At 42.6% G+C, this 14,820-nt stretch overlaps 1 protein-coding gene across 21 annotated transcripts in view; it reads left to right on the top strand.

Annotated features, from left to right (window-relative positions):
- Positions 1-14,820, top strand: part of LOC110493206 (plasma membrane calcium-transporting ATPase 1) — a 160,147-nt gene that overhangs the window by 127,379 nt on the left and 17,948 nt on the right. For all 21 annotated transcript variants that reach the window (XM_036950054.2, XM_090205319.1, XM_090205325.1 and 18 more), the window contains 4 exons: positions 1,365-1,556; positions 1,691-1,904; positions 2,227-2,438; positions 6,404-6,511. In XM_036950054.2, coding sequence (XP_036805949.1) covers positions 1,365-1,556; positions 1,691-1,904; positions 2,227-2,438; positions 6,404-6,511 — 726 coding nt within the window. The remainder of the gene's footprint in view (positions 1-1,364; positions 1,557-1,690; positions 1,905-2,226; positions 2,439-6,403; positions 6,512-14,820) is intronic.

The following is a 14,820-nucleotide window of genomic DNA, read 5'->3' as shown; positions in this document are numbered from 1 at the left end:
TTCCAATCGGTTATAGAACCAATTGCTCTATAAGGCAGTGAAGTATGGGGTCCACTCTCTAATTCATTCACCAAATTGGACAAACATCCAATTGAAATACTGCATGCAGAGTTTTGCAAGACTGTATTGCAAGTTCAAAGAAAAACTCCAAATAACGCATGTAGAGCAGAATTGGGCCAATACCCCCTCATTCGAATAGAAAAAAAGAGCCATCAAATTTTACAACCATCTAAAAACAAGTGACCCCAAAACATTCCACCACACAGCTCTACAATGTCAAGAGATGAAACCAGAGAAGAGTCCCCTCAGCCAGCTGGTTCTGAGGCTCAGTTCACCAACCCAAACCAAACCTATAGAGCCTCATGACAGCACTCAGAAAATCTGGCCCAAACAAATCATCACAAAACAAAAAGAAAAATATATCACCGATTGGAAAGACACCACAAAAAATCAAAGTAAACTTCAATGCTATTTGGCTCTAAACAGACAGTACATGGTGGCAGACTATCTGACCACTGTGTCTGATAGAAAACTGAGGAAAACACTGACTAGGTACAGAGAGTCTATAGTCCCACATAGATCTTCATGAAACACTCACTGTCCTTGTATGTAATGAGGAAAATGGCCTAAGTGAGTTCAACAAAGCTTTGAGGGAAAGAGAATGAAAATTAAAAGCACAGTAATTGAAAATAGAAAGGATAATGATATAGCCTCGGGTATTAGTGGCCCCAAATGTTCTGTGTAGACGAAGGGTCGCGGAGAGATGAAATACATTTTAATAGCTAGACTTTGTCTCCTTCCCTTTTTTTTTCTCCAAAGTTAATTGACTCACATTATTTAGAGGAGAAAGGGGCAGATGTTAAAGGGGTGGAATGCAGTACCAATATGTAATGAAATGCAGGCGGTTTGCTTGCTAGTTCTTTTCACGGGGACTCAAACTTTGACACTTAACACTGTGGGTACTGGTTACTCACTCTCATCCACCTGGCTGATGCACGGCAGCCATTTTGTGCTGAACCGCTCACCACTCGTCAGCTGTCAATGATGTAGCTGGTTCATGTCCCTGACTGACTGCAACTTTTATTGAACCTTTATTATTACGGCCGGCCGAACTGAGGTCACATCTGGCAAAAAATGGCTGCCGTTATCAGCCTGGCACAGTAGATTGGTGTTACACGTTACAATGTAAAGCAATTGAGATGTAATCGATAGCACTATATAAATGTAATTCATTGTTAATAGGCCTAAAGGGAATATGTAATAACATATATAAAAACAATGGGAACGATCACGGCCATTTCTATCATCATCAGCCTCATCATCATCCCTATAAACCGAACAACACCATCTCTGTCTCCTGATAGGGTATTGCCGGTACAGATGTGGCTAAGGAAGCATCTGACATCATTCTGACTGACGATAACTTCACCAGCATCGTCAAGGCTGTGATGTGGGGCCGCAACGTCTACGACAGCATCTCCAAGTTCCTCCAGTTCCAGCTCACTGTCAACGTGGTGGCCGTCATCGTGGCCTTCACTGGCGCCTGCATCACACAGGTAACACACTTACCCTTTGATCCTTCTTGAAATTCATTTTCAACACCACCTCTCTCTCTCCCACCCTCGTTCGCTTTCTCTCTTTGTCTCTCACGCTTCCACTCCATCCTCCCTCTTTTCCTCCCTCTCTCCAGGACTCTCCTCTGAAAGCAGTGCAGATGTTGTGGGTTAACCTGATCATGGACACCCTGGCATCCCTGGCTCTGGCCACCGAGCCCCCCACCGAGTCCCTGTTGCTGAGGAAGCCGTACGGCCGCAACAAGCCCCTGATCTCCCGCACCATGATGAAGAATATCCTGGGTCATGCCGTCTACCAGCTCACCATCATCTTCACCCTGCTGTTCGCTGGTGAGACCATCACACACTGGAACACACAGAGAGTCAGACCCCGCTGGAACACACAGAGAGTCAGACCCCGCTGGAACACAGAGAGTCAGACCCCGCTGGAACACACAGAGAGTCAGACCCCGCTGGAACACACAGAGAGTCAGACCCCGCTGGAACACACAGAGAGTCAGACCCCGCTGGAACACACAGAGAGTCAGACCCCGCTGGAACACACAGAGAGTCAGACCCCGCTGAAATCTCGAGACAGTATGCTTAAACAAAAATTGATATTATATTATAATATATTATATATATTATCCTGTTTGCTCTTCCCCTTTCCCAGGAGAGAACTTCTTTAATATTGACAGCGGGCGTAACGCGCCTCTTCACTCACCACCGTCGGAGCACTACACCATCGTGTTCAACGTGTTCGTCATGATGCAGCTGTTCAACGAGATCAACGCCAGGAAGATCCACGGAGAGAGGAACGTCTTCGAGGCCATCTACCGTAACCCCATCTTCTGTAGCGTGGTTATGGGAACCTTCATCCTGCAGGTACACACACATACTGTAGACACACGCACACACACACACACAAACACACACATACTGTAGACACACAAATATGCATACACTCACAAACACCATATATATATATATATATATATATATATATATATATATATATATATATATATATATATATATATATATATACATGCATACATACATACATACATACATACATACACACACACACACACACACACACACACACACACACACACACACACACACACACACACACAAGGAAAGGAGATGGTGAAGAGCAGAGGCTGAGAACTCAGATGCACTGCTTTTGGAGTGAATGATCACTTCCCCATGGAGATCAATGAAAGAAAAAAAACTGTATCCCATCATGAAAACAAAAAGCATTGCCTGAACTAACGAGTCTCCTTGGTGATGGATAGACTTTACGTCAACGGGCAACGCAATTGCATTGGGACTCTAGAATCACTCCCTGGCAATTTTAAAGCGTCGTTCAAACCTGAGCTTGTGTGTTGTAGTGTATCATCACGACTTCAACTACAACAAATACATGCTCTACTGGTTTTCACTTGACAAGGAAAGGGCTGCATATAGCCCGTGTTCATGTATGTAGCCTTCCTAATAAAATAAATGAGGTTTTGAACTTGGTCAACATAAATAACGTTCACATTCTAGCTTTAACCGAAACGCATTTGGATGCATCCGTTAACGATGGGCAAATGAATGTAGATGGGACAGGAATAGAGATGGAGGTGAAGCGTTGTACATTCAGAATCCTATACCTTTCAAGAGGAGGGATGACTAGGGCTGTTGCGGCGAGCCTATTACCGCCACACCGGCAGTCACGAGTCATGAAGGCAGTCAAATTCCACGTGACTGTTTAGTCACAGTAATTAGGCTTCTACAAACTCTGATGCTGCTGATGGACATTAGTAGCCTACCAAACTTGCTTAACTGCCTGGTACTCAGCTCTCTATTGTCCCTCTAATCACTCTGACATCAATGCAAATGTAATCGAAAATCGAATCAAACACTTCATGAGACCCAATGAGTTCATGTTGCGCAATATTTCTAAAGGCTATGCAATTGCTAGAGAAAACAGAGTGATGGCCTCTTAAAAAGAGGAGGATGCCATCAGATTTCTATAGGCCAGGCCTACTATATTTACAGTTGAAGTCAGAAGTTTACATACACTTAAGTTGGAGTCATTAAAACTCGTTTTTGAACCACTCCACAAATTTCTTGTTAACAAACTAGTTTTGGCAAGTCGGTTAGAACATCTACTTTGTTTAAAGACAGATTATTTCACTGTATCACAATTCCAGTGGGTCAGAAATGTACATAAACTAAGATGACTGTGCCTTCAAACAGCTTGGAAAATTCCAGAAAATTGTCATCGCTTTAGAAGCTTTTGATAGGGCTAATTGACATCATTTAAGCCAATTGGAAGTGTACCTGTGGATGCATTTCAAGACCTACCTTCAAACTCGGCACCTGTTTGCTTTTTTCAAATCATCATTAGTCGCATCATGCAGCTTTACAATGTATTAAGAATCAAAACATACAGCCCAACGTTTGTAGAACAAGTTACATTAAGAACTCTAAATTAAGCCTATAGGGGGACCTATTTCTTTGTTAATCGCTCAACACAGTATAGCCGGATGTGCGCACTCCCTCAAATTCCTATTTTATTCAGCTTTGTTCACTTGTATTCTTCATACTATAAAATAATGCCATGGAATTCTATCCAAATCTGGTCTACTAAATGAACTAGCGTAGCCCACAGCCATATGGCATAGCCAGATCAGGGAAATGTATGTTACGAAGGTCTGCATCAGTGGCTTATAGGCTGGAAGCCAGGAGATGCTAAGTGTGTTTATGCTAATTAACGGTCAATTACCGTGAGACTGACAATTATTTGCTTGGCAATCACCGGTAGACAATATTTTGTGACCTCTACAGCCCTAGGGATGACCTTAATGTGTGTCAAATAGATACACTATAGCCTCGTACATCTGCCTCACCAGGCACCCATATTGATAGGATGTGTGTACAGACCTCTTAGCTCAAAGGTGTCTTATCTGGATGACATAGGCACTGGGTTTGACCAGGCCACACATAGTAACAGAGATATATTTATCTTAGGGATTTTATATCAATTGGATCAGAATAATTCAAATAGAACTAAATTATTGAGAGATGCTGAGAGCTGTGGTTTGAAGCAAATGCTTAATGACACTACTAGATCGTCAACCAAGACGTGTCACTATTCTGACACATGCATTGATCTGATATTCTATAATATACCATTGCAATGCTTAGAGGCCAGATCAATGCCTGTCGGCTGGATAGACTATAATATTGTGACCATAACCATGAACACCAAGGTTCCAAAGAAACCCCCAAAGATTGTGGTCAAGAGGGAAAAAATATGTTTTAAATCATGAGCAATTTTAAAATGATTTGGCTGCTGTACCCTGGGAGCGGACTTATCTAGAGGATGATTTAAATCACGCTACAGAATGTTTTATTGATTTGCTCACTGGGGTAATGGACCATCATGCCCCAGTAAGAAAGAGTACAGTTGGGGCTCATCCATCTCCATGGATTGATGATGACCTGGGTGAGGTGTTTTCTCAAATAAATAAAAAACTTCCATACCAAATGGCAAATCTACAGGTTATGATCTTATGGAATTTTTTTTACTTTGCTATGCTGCTCCCCGGATTGCAGCTCCACTGAAATACATATTTGATTGGTCACAATCTTTGGGGGTTTCTTTGGAACCTTGGGAAAAGTCCATGCTAAGCTGTGTCCATCCATTTGAGGCTACCAAGTGGCGCAGTGGTCCAAGACACTGCATCTCAGTGCTAGAGGCGTCACTACAAACAACCTGGTTCAAATCCAGACTCTATCACAACCGGCCGTGATTGGGATTCCCAGCGTCGTCCGAGTTTGGCCCGTGTAGACCATGATTGTAAATAACTTTTCTTAACTGACTTGCCTAGTCAAATAAAGGTTACAACACAAATAAAAAGAACACATTATTCCTGCCAATAGTCAACCAATCAGTCAACTCCCTTCACTCAGTAAGATATTGGAGGGTGTGAGTAGACAAATATGGGAGTACATGGAAAAGAATGATCACAGCCGATCAGCATGCTTATCGCAAAAAACAATCCACAACCACTGCATTGGTTGACATGACTAACCATTGGCTCAATGCTATGGATAATGGCAGGTTGTAATATTTGTAGATTCCAGATCATGAAATAATTTGGACAAAAATATTGCACCATGGGTTTAAGGAGGCAGTGTTGAATTGGGTACAGTCATATCTAACTGTCAGAAAACAGTCCGCCTTGATCAATTGGTCGTTTTCTTTCCCTCATGCTTTGAAGTACCGCAGGGCAGCTGCATTGGTCCACTTCTTATTAAGTATTCAGTTGTTAAGAGACAAACGTTCAGTCAATACTAGAAATAGATTGTCCACCATCTGAGTCATTCTGGCAGAAAAGAGAAATAGGCAAAATAACATTTTGATTCAGAGCAATGAAGAAATAGATAAATGAATCTGAGCAAACCAGAAACCTTTAAATATACTTTATAAATTCAAACAATACTTTAGAACAATTTAAATATACTAAATTGGAAGGTTGTGCAGACTAGGGTAGATCTATCAATCTATATTTTCAGACTGTCAAGAGTATTTATCTGGTCAATACGTCAGTGTATGTCTGTTTGTAACAGTGTGTGTTATATGTGAACATGTGATTGTATTATAAATTGCACTTTTATGTGTAAGCACTCTGGAATATTAGTCCAAATGAGGACTAAAACGAACTCAAACACAACCAGGCATACACTCACACACACCACATGCACTCTCTCTCTCACACACTGTTTCTCCATCTGTATTAGTGTCTATTAGATCTACAGGTACACACACTCACTCTGTGTCTCTGTCTCAGATTGTCATTGTCCAGTTTGGAGGAAAGCCCTTTTCCTGCACAGCTCTGAGCATTGACCAGTGGCTCTGGTGTGTCTTCATTGGAGTGGGAGAGCTGCTCTGGGGACAGGTAAGACACACAAACAATCTCTGTGTGTGTGTGTGTGTGCGTGAGGCAGCTGGTACTATAGGTGCAAGTGAACTGTTGCTAAGTTGAGACGGGTTCAGGAAGACAAAGCAGTTGCATTCCATGGTTACCATCACATACGTCACTGTGGTAATGAGCGCTGGCGCACATGAAAGCAGCATGGCCCACATTTGCCCACACCCCAGAGGACGAGAACCCAGCACAATACTCCCTCTGCGATATATATATATATATATATATATATATATATATATATATATATATATATATACACATATACACATATACACACACACACGCACACACACACACACACACACACACACGCACACACACGCTTCTCCATCTGCATGAACTCACACACACACGTTCAAAGACACACGCTCTTCTCACTTTACACCTACACACTCACACCCACAGACTCATATATACAGAGAAAGAGATCTCATACTGTCTATAGACAGGAGCCTGTTCCCTCAAAGACGAGCTTCCCCACACTGAATTCAGCTTGGAGGCGGAGAGAGAGAGAGAGAGAGAGAGATCTCTCTGTAAAACCAGGTAGAACAAGCTAGTGTAAGTCTCCCTGTATCCACCTATAATTAATCGGCTGTCAGCCAATTAGCATTCAGGGCTTGAATCACCCATTTTAAAATATTACATGATGATGCCCTCCAGCATGTGTACGTGCATGCATATACATTTCTGTGTTTGTCTGTGTGTGGGAGTCTTTGAAAGCATAATCGTTCAGAGGTGACTAAATGAATTTGAGTCATCATGACTTGTTACATAAGCGTACCTTGTTTGAAATGCAGACAAGAGAACATAACGCGGCACCGCATTACCTTAGTATCTATATCTCCACCCTAAGGAATGATACAGCAAGAAAGTTTGACACCCTTCTACTGACACTGCAGTTTGTTTTAGGCTGCATCCCAAATGGCATGTGTCTCTCTATTACACACGGGAATAATTGGGAACAGATGTCTTAAATTAAAATCACCTGGAGCTGGTTTCCTGGTGTTTTTACAGTCTTTTATGTGCAACAATGAAAAAAAAAAAAAAAAAGTATTTTATTTATTTATTTTTGCTCAGAACTTTGGTGGCCAAATAAAACCACCCGCGGGTTACCAGTTGGGGAATCCTACCATATCTCTCTGCTTAACCAACCCATGTCTTAAAAACAGTCACATGAAGACAAACTGGCTAGCAACCACTTAATTAACTAGAACCATTCAATATAAATAGTCATTGAAATTAATTTTTCTTTATTTCTTGTTTTACCCCAATTTCGTGGTATCCAATTGGTAGTTTGTCTTGTCTCATCGCTGCAACTCCCGTACGGACTCGGGAGAGGCGAAGGTCGACAGCAGTGCGTCCTCCAAAACACAACCCAACCAAGCCACACTGCTTCTTGACACAATGTCCACTTAACCCAGAAGCCAGCCACACCAATGTGGCGGAGGAAACACCATACACCTGGCAACCGTGTCAGCGTGCACTGCGCCCGACCCGCCACGTGTGGCTAGTGCGCGATGGCACAAGGACATCCCTGCCGGCCAAACCCTCCCCTTACCCGGACGTTGCTGGGCCAATTGCCCTCCACAATTTGTCCTCGGCCCCATGGGTCTCCCGGTCGCGGAATCGACCCAGAATCTCTAGTGGCACAGCTAGCACTGCGATGCAGTGCCTTAGACCCCTGCGCCACTTGGGAGGCCCATGTATCTCTATGCTGACAACACCATAGAATTACAGTAATTTAGTAAGTTCTCTGTGGACAACCCTTTCTTCAGTTTGGGCCTGGGAAATGACCTTGCTTGCGCTTAAGTGGCATTATTGCTGGGAAAAATGGAGGGAATGCTTTAAATTAATGAATTTCAGACCATTCATTTAATTGAGTTACTGAACCGATATACACTGAGTATACAAAACATTAGGAACACCTGCTCTTTCCATGATATTGACTGACCAGGTGAAAGCTATTATCCCTTATTGATGTCACTTGTTAAATACACTTCAATCAGTGTAGATGAATGGGAGGAGACAGGTTAAATAATGATTTTTAAGCCTTGAGACAACTGAGACATGGATTGAATGTGCCATTCAGAGGGTGAGTGGGCAAGACTAAATATTTGAATCCCTTTGAACAGGGTATGGTAGTAGGTGCCAGGCACAACGGTTTGAGTGTGTCAAGAACTGCATCTCTGCTGGGTTTTTCACGCTCAACCTTATCAAGAATGCTCCACCACCCAAAGGACATCCAGCCAACTTGACACAACTGTGGGACGCATTGGAGTCGACATGGGCCAGCATCCCTGTGGAACGCTTTCGACACCTTGTGGAGTCTATGCCTTGATGAATTGAGGCTGTTCTGAGGGCAAAAGTGGGTGCAACTTAATATTAGGAATCTTTTTGTACACTCTAAGTTCATATGAAACATTATTAATGCATGAGCCTGCCAAGAAATATGATGGGAGGAGAAACCAGTGGACCGATTACATTTAGATCAGACAAGGTGTTATTTTCAAGTCCGAGCTCTTTAATGGTATACTGAAATCAAATTCTATTCATTACATGCTTCGTAAACAACAGGTGTAGAAAACCCTTCCCAAGAATGCAGAGAGAAAGAAAATTGAGAAATAATTTTTAAAAGTAATAATAAATGCACAGTGAGTAACGATAACTTAGCTATGTACTGTACATGGGGTACGGAGTCGATGTGCAGGTCTACAAAGTAGTTGAGATACATATGAACATATAATTAGTGCAAAAAGGGTAAATGCAGATAGTCCGGGTAGTTATTAGGTTAACTATTTAACTAACTATTTAGCTGTCTTATGACTTGGTGGTGAAGCTGTTTAGGGTCCTGTTGGTTTCAGACTTGGTGGCGCGTGGTAGCAGAGAGAACAATCTATGACTTGGGAGGCTGGAGTCTTTGACAATTGTTGGGGCATTCTTCTGACACCGCCTGGTATAGAGGTCCTGGATGGCAGGGAGCTCGGCCCCAGCCATACACAGTACCCTCTATAGCGCCTTGCGGTCAGATGCCAAGCAGTTTCCATACCAAGCTGTGATGCAGCTAGTCAAGATGCTCTCAATGGTGCAGCTGTAGAACCCTTTGAGGATCTGAGGGTCCATGACAAATCTTTTCAGTCCTCTTAGGGGGAAGAGGCGTTGTCGTGCCTTAGCGACTGTGTTGTGTGTGAACCATGATAGATCCTTAGGGATGAGTACACTGAGAAACTTGAAGCTCTCGACCAGCTCCACTACAGCCCCGTCAATGTAAATGTGGGCGTGATCAGCTCCTTTGTGTGGTGCAAGGTTGTTGTCCTCACACCACGCTAACAGGTCTCTGACCTCTTCCCTATGGACTGTTTCATGGTCGTCGGTGATCAGGCCTGCCACCGTTGTCTTCAGCAAACTTAATGATGGTATTGGATTTGTACACAGCCACACATTTATGGGTGAACAGGGAGTACAGAAGGAGACTAAGCAAGCACCCCTGAGGGGACACGTGTTGAGGGTCACAGTGGCGCATGTGTTGTTGCCTACCCTCACCACCTGGGGCCGGCCCATCAGGAAGTCCAGGATCCAGTTGCAGAGGGAGATGTTTAGTCCCAATGTCCTTAGCTTAGTGATGAGCTTGGAGGGCACTATGGTGTTGAAGGCTGAGCTGTAGTCAATGAACAGCATTCTCACATAGGCGTTGGGCAGTGTGGATGGGAAATAGAGATTGCCCCATCTGTGGGTCTGTTGGGGCGGTATGCAAATTGGAGTGGGTCCAGGGTGTCTGGGAAGATGGTGTTGATGTGAGCCGTGACCAGCCCTTCAAAATATTTCATGGCTACAGATGTGAGGGCTATGGGGCGATATTAATTTAGACAGCTTACCTTGGTGTTCTTGGGCACAAGGACTATGGTGGTCTGCTTGAAACATGTAGGTATTACAGACAGCATCAGGGAGAGGTTGAAAATGTCAGTGAAGACACTTGTCAGCTGGTCAGTGTATGCTCGTGAGTATGCATCCTGGTAATCCATCTGGCCCTGCGGCATTGTGAATGTTAACCTGTTTAAAAGTCTTACTCACATGCCTAACTTTTATTGACAATTTTGACACTTTTGGGTAACAAAAGATACTCTACAGGGATGATGTACTCCACCCAAACCATCTCGGAGCCTGGACCCGATCTTTCAAGGCCGTGTTAAGATATTGACTCCGAGACGTACCAAGCCCCACTCATATATCTCCCATCCTCTCTAAACGTTACTGTTGGGGGTGTTGTCAGTTGTAATCTTGTACCCATTAGTTTGAATTCCTCTTAGTTCTGCTATTGTTAGCTCAAGAGAGGAGTATGTGGTCTGCTCACCCAGTGCTTTTAGTTCAAATGAGAATTCCATAAACTTGAATACCCCCTCGGTTTTCAAATCACGTAGAGGGCTTGGGCTGTTGCGCAATAGCAACCAAAGCCCATGGAAGTCAGTTTATAACATTCCATCATTGGTTACTCTGAGTTCCTCATATTGACATCGGCTGCGGCCTCAGACCCTATGGCGCTAACCTTGGAAAAGTATCTCCACTTTCTTCTCCTTCCTCTATTACTAATGGGGATAGACCAAATGACACTTTGTTCTATGCAAACGTATAGCCATACCAACTATTTCAATGTCAACCATCAGACAGGGCCTGCAACCGCCTATTGAGCATAGCTTGTTTGAGCTGGAGTTTCCATGTGACTTAAAAAATTGTAGAGGACCTGGGTTGATGTAGAATTTTACCATTCTATTCAAAATTATATTGGGTTGGATGCTGATAGGAGAAATTTGCTGAATTATCAGAGAAATGATAGTGAAAGCTTTTCTTTTAGGCTATTTAAAAAATAAGTCCGGGATGCTTTGCTAGCAACAGACAACAATAAATCCACAGGGGGCGACCAATTGGATCCTGGTCTGCTTGAGTGTGCAGCGCCCATCAATGTTGGCTCAATAACCCTCATTTTTTATTTAATATTGTTATCAGGAAATCCGTATGGAAATCAGCTTTTGAGCTGCCACTCCATAAGTGAGGTGATAGTAGTGATCTTAATAATTTTCGCCCCATTTCAAGACTTTCTTGTCCAGCTAAGATTCTCTAATCTTGGTAAATATACAACTTTTCTCTTTTTTTATCTGAGAAATGTATTTTTAATGTAAACCAATCCGGGTTTAGGCCTGGACATAGCACTATGACAGCAACCTCTTTAGTTGTTAATGATCTTGTCAATGTTTTAGACACTAAAATGAAAAGTGCTGCTTTGTTTGTGGACCTGTCAAAAGCTTTTGATACAGTTGATCATGCTATTTTATTGACTAAGTTGTCCTAGATAGGCCTGAGTTCTGATGCCTGTTCATGGTTTCATGATTATCTTTGTGACAGAACTCAGGCCATCGTGATTGATGGGGTTGAGTCTGAATTTCTTGCTACATAAAGGTGTACCACAGGGGTCAATTTTAGGACCTGTTTTCTTCACTATTTATATAAACACTGTTGGTCAATCTGGTAAAAATTGTAAACTTAATCTATATGCAGGTGATACTATTATGTATGCTATTTCCTTGACTGTTGATCTGGCTGTGTCAAAACTACAGTCAGATTTTATAGCTATGCAGGAATCCTTTACTGATTTTAAAACTTGTGCTTATTGGGGGATGGGAAATAGAATGTATGTTTTAAAAGTCTCGTAAGAATGTTTTGCATGTTCGCTCATTAGATGGTTCTCCAATTAAACGTGTTCCTGCATATAGAGTACCAGTCAAAAGTTTGGACACACCTACTCATTCAAGGGTTTTTCTTTATTTTTATTATTTTCTACATTGTAGAATAATAGTGAAGACATTAAAACTATGAAATAACACATATGGAATCAAAAAGTGTTAGTGATCAAAATATCTATTTTATAGTTGAGATTTTTCAAAGTAGCCAGCCTTTGCCTTGATGACAGCTTTGCACACTCTTGGCAATCTCTCAACCAGCTTCACCTAGAATGATCTTCAATGAACAGGTGTGCCTTGTTAAAAGTGAATGTGGAAACTGGATCCTGGACTTCCTGACGGGCCACCCCCAGGTGGTAGGGGTAGGCAGCAACATGTCTGCTATGCTGCTCCTCAGCACTGGGGCCCCTCAGGGGTGTGTGCTTAGTTCCCTCCTGTACTCCCTGTTCACCCACGACTGCGTGGCCAAACACAACTCCCATGCCATCATTAAGTTTGCTGACAACACAACAGTGGTATGCCTGATCACCGACAACGATGAGACAGCCTATAGGGAGGAGGTCCGAGACCTGACAGTGTAGTGCCAGGACAACAACCTCTCCTTCAATGTGAGCAAGACAAAGGATCTGATCGTGGGCTACAGGAAAAGGCGGACCGAACAGGCCCCCATTAACATTGACAGGGTTGTAGTGGAGTTGGTCGAGAGTTTCAAGTTCCTTGGTGTCCACATCACCAATGAACTTTCATGGTCCAAACACACTAAAACAGTCGTGAAGACAGCACAACAACACCTTTTCCTTCTCAGGAGACTGAAAAGATTTGGCATGGGTCCCCAGATCCTCAAAGTTCTACAGCTGCACCATTGAGAGCATCCTGACGAGTTGCATCACCGCCTGGTATGGTAACTGCTCTGCATCTAAGGCGCTGCAGAGGGTAGTGTGTACGGCCCAGTACATCACTGAGGCCAAGCGTCCTGCCATCCAGGACCTATACATTAGGCGGTGTCAGAGGAAAGGCCAAACAATTGTCAAAGACTCCAGTCACCCAAGTCAGACTGTTATTTTCTACAGCACGGCAAGCGGTACCAGAGAGCCAATTCCAGGATCAAAAGACTCCTTAACAGCTTCTACATGCTGTTCTCCAAGTGATCACATTTTCACTCATCAGTCTATTCTCAATTGAATCTGGTCTTTGCTGATAGGTCAAATTAGTTAGATATTTAGAGTGGTCCATTGTCAAATTGGCAGGAACAGGGGCATCAACCACTGTTTGAGGAGCATGCAGCCTCTCACCAACAACAGGTGATATTCAGCCCAAACTCTGTATGCCATGGGCTCTCCAACTCTGTTCCTGCAGCTACCCAGTGCTTAGTTTGGGAAACTAAGCGAAGTCTATCCGGGCACATCAATAGTAATATGTTTTCACAACTAAACATTTAACTGTTGACACACCCTCTTCTGCATCGCTTGAGAAAGGACTGAAGGAGATATTCTGTAGTTATAGGTAATGTTAAATGTAATGTGTCAGCCTATTATTTATGGAATATAAAAATACCCTATTACTAGGCTATTCAAAATCAAGTACAAATTCACGCTAGGCCTAATTTTAGGCTCACTCTGAATTTGTTTAATTTAGGCTACCAGTTATAAACCAAAGATGTTAAAACTGTTTTTCTGCCTTGCTTAATATGTGTAGGCTATGTAATTGTATAATATCACAATCATTCTTTTAATTCTGTTTTTCTTTCGACCTGGGCTCATATATAAGCCTATGCTTAAACTCTTAACATGCATATGGTGTTTTTAATTAATTATCACCTTAGAAAGCACTGTCCAGGTCGTTGTGTTAGGCTTTGAAACAACGTTCACAATGACCATGTTTTCTACTCAGTTTCAACCTGTTGTAGAATTTATTTCTTCAAATTGATCAATCATAGTGAGGCGAATGCATACAGTTTTGATATGTGTTTTTGATGTGATTTTCGATTGCTTTTGCATTGATGTCAATGTGGTTTGAGGGACAATAGAGGCATGAGTGCCAGGCCATTACTGACCTGACGATTGTTAGCGAGTTAGGTACTACTATCATGTGCATAAGAGGAGATTACCGTGACTCAACGGCCAAGTCTTGACTCATGACTGCCAGTGTGACAGCCCTAGGTGACAGGTTTTGGGGGCATGATCTGTGTGCATCTGAAACGTTCTCACTCATCATTATTCATTCATGTAGAAGTGTTCAGAAACGTATTATATTATTATCTACAATAAAGATGACTACCTTCCTCAAATCTTTGGGGCATGGACCATGTTGACCCCAATGCACACTTTTGACTAAATGTGATGCACTTTCAAAAGGGGTGGACTCGATTAAAGTGCATTTGTTTCTAAACGATAAAACATGCTCTCAAATAAAAGGTGAAATGGGGAACGTAACACCGTACTTTTGATCTCAATTCTAAAATCGTTGACTATAGAGACATTAAGGGTTTTAGCCTCACTGTCCAAATAAATACATAGGGGAGTGTATATACAGTGCCTTCAGAAAGTA

This window comes from Oncorhynchus mykiss, chromosome 17 (assembly GCF_057628025.1).
Source record: "Oncorhynchus mykiss isolate SJ-2025 chromosome 17, ASM5762802v1, whole genome shotgun sequence".
Classification (NCBI taxonomy): Eukaryota; Metazoa; Chordata; class Actinopteri; order Salmoniformes; family Salmonidae; genus Oncorhynchus; species Oncorhynchus mykiss.
The sequence above is the reverse complement of the archived record's forward strand: the minus strand, read 5'-3'. Positions and strand labels throughout refer to the sequence as shown.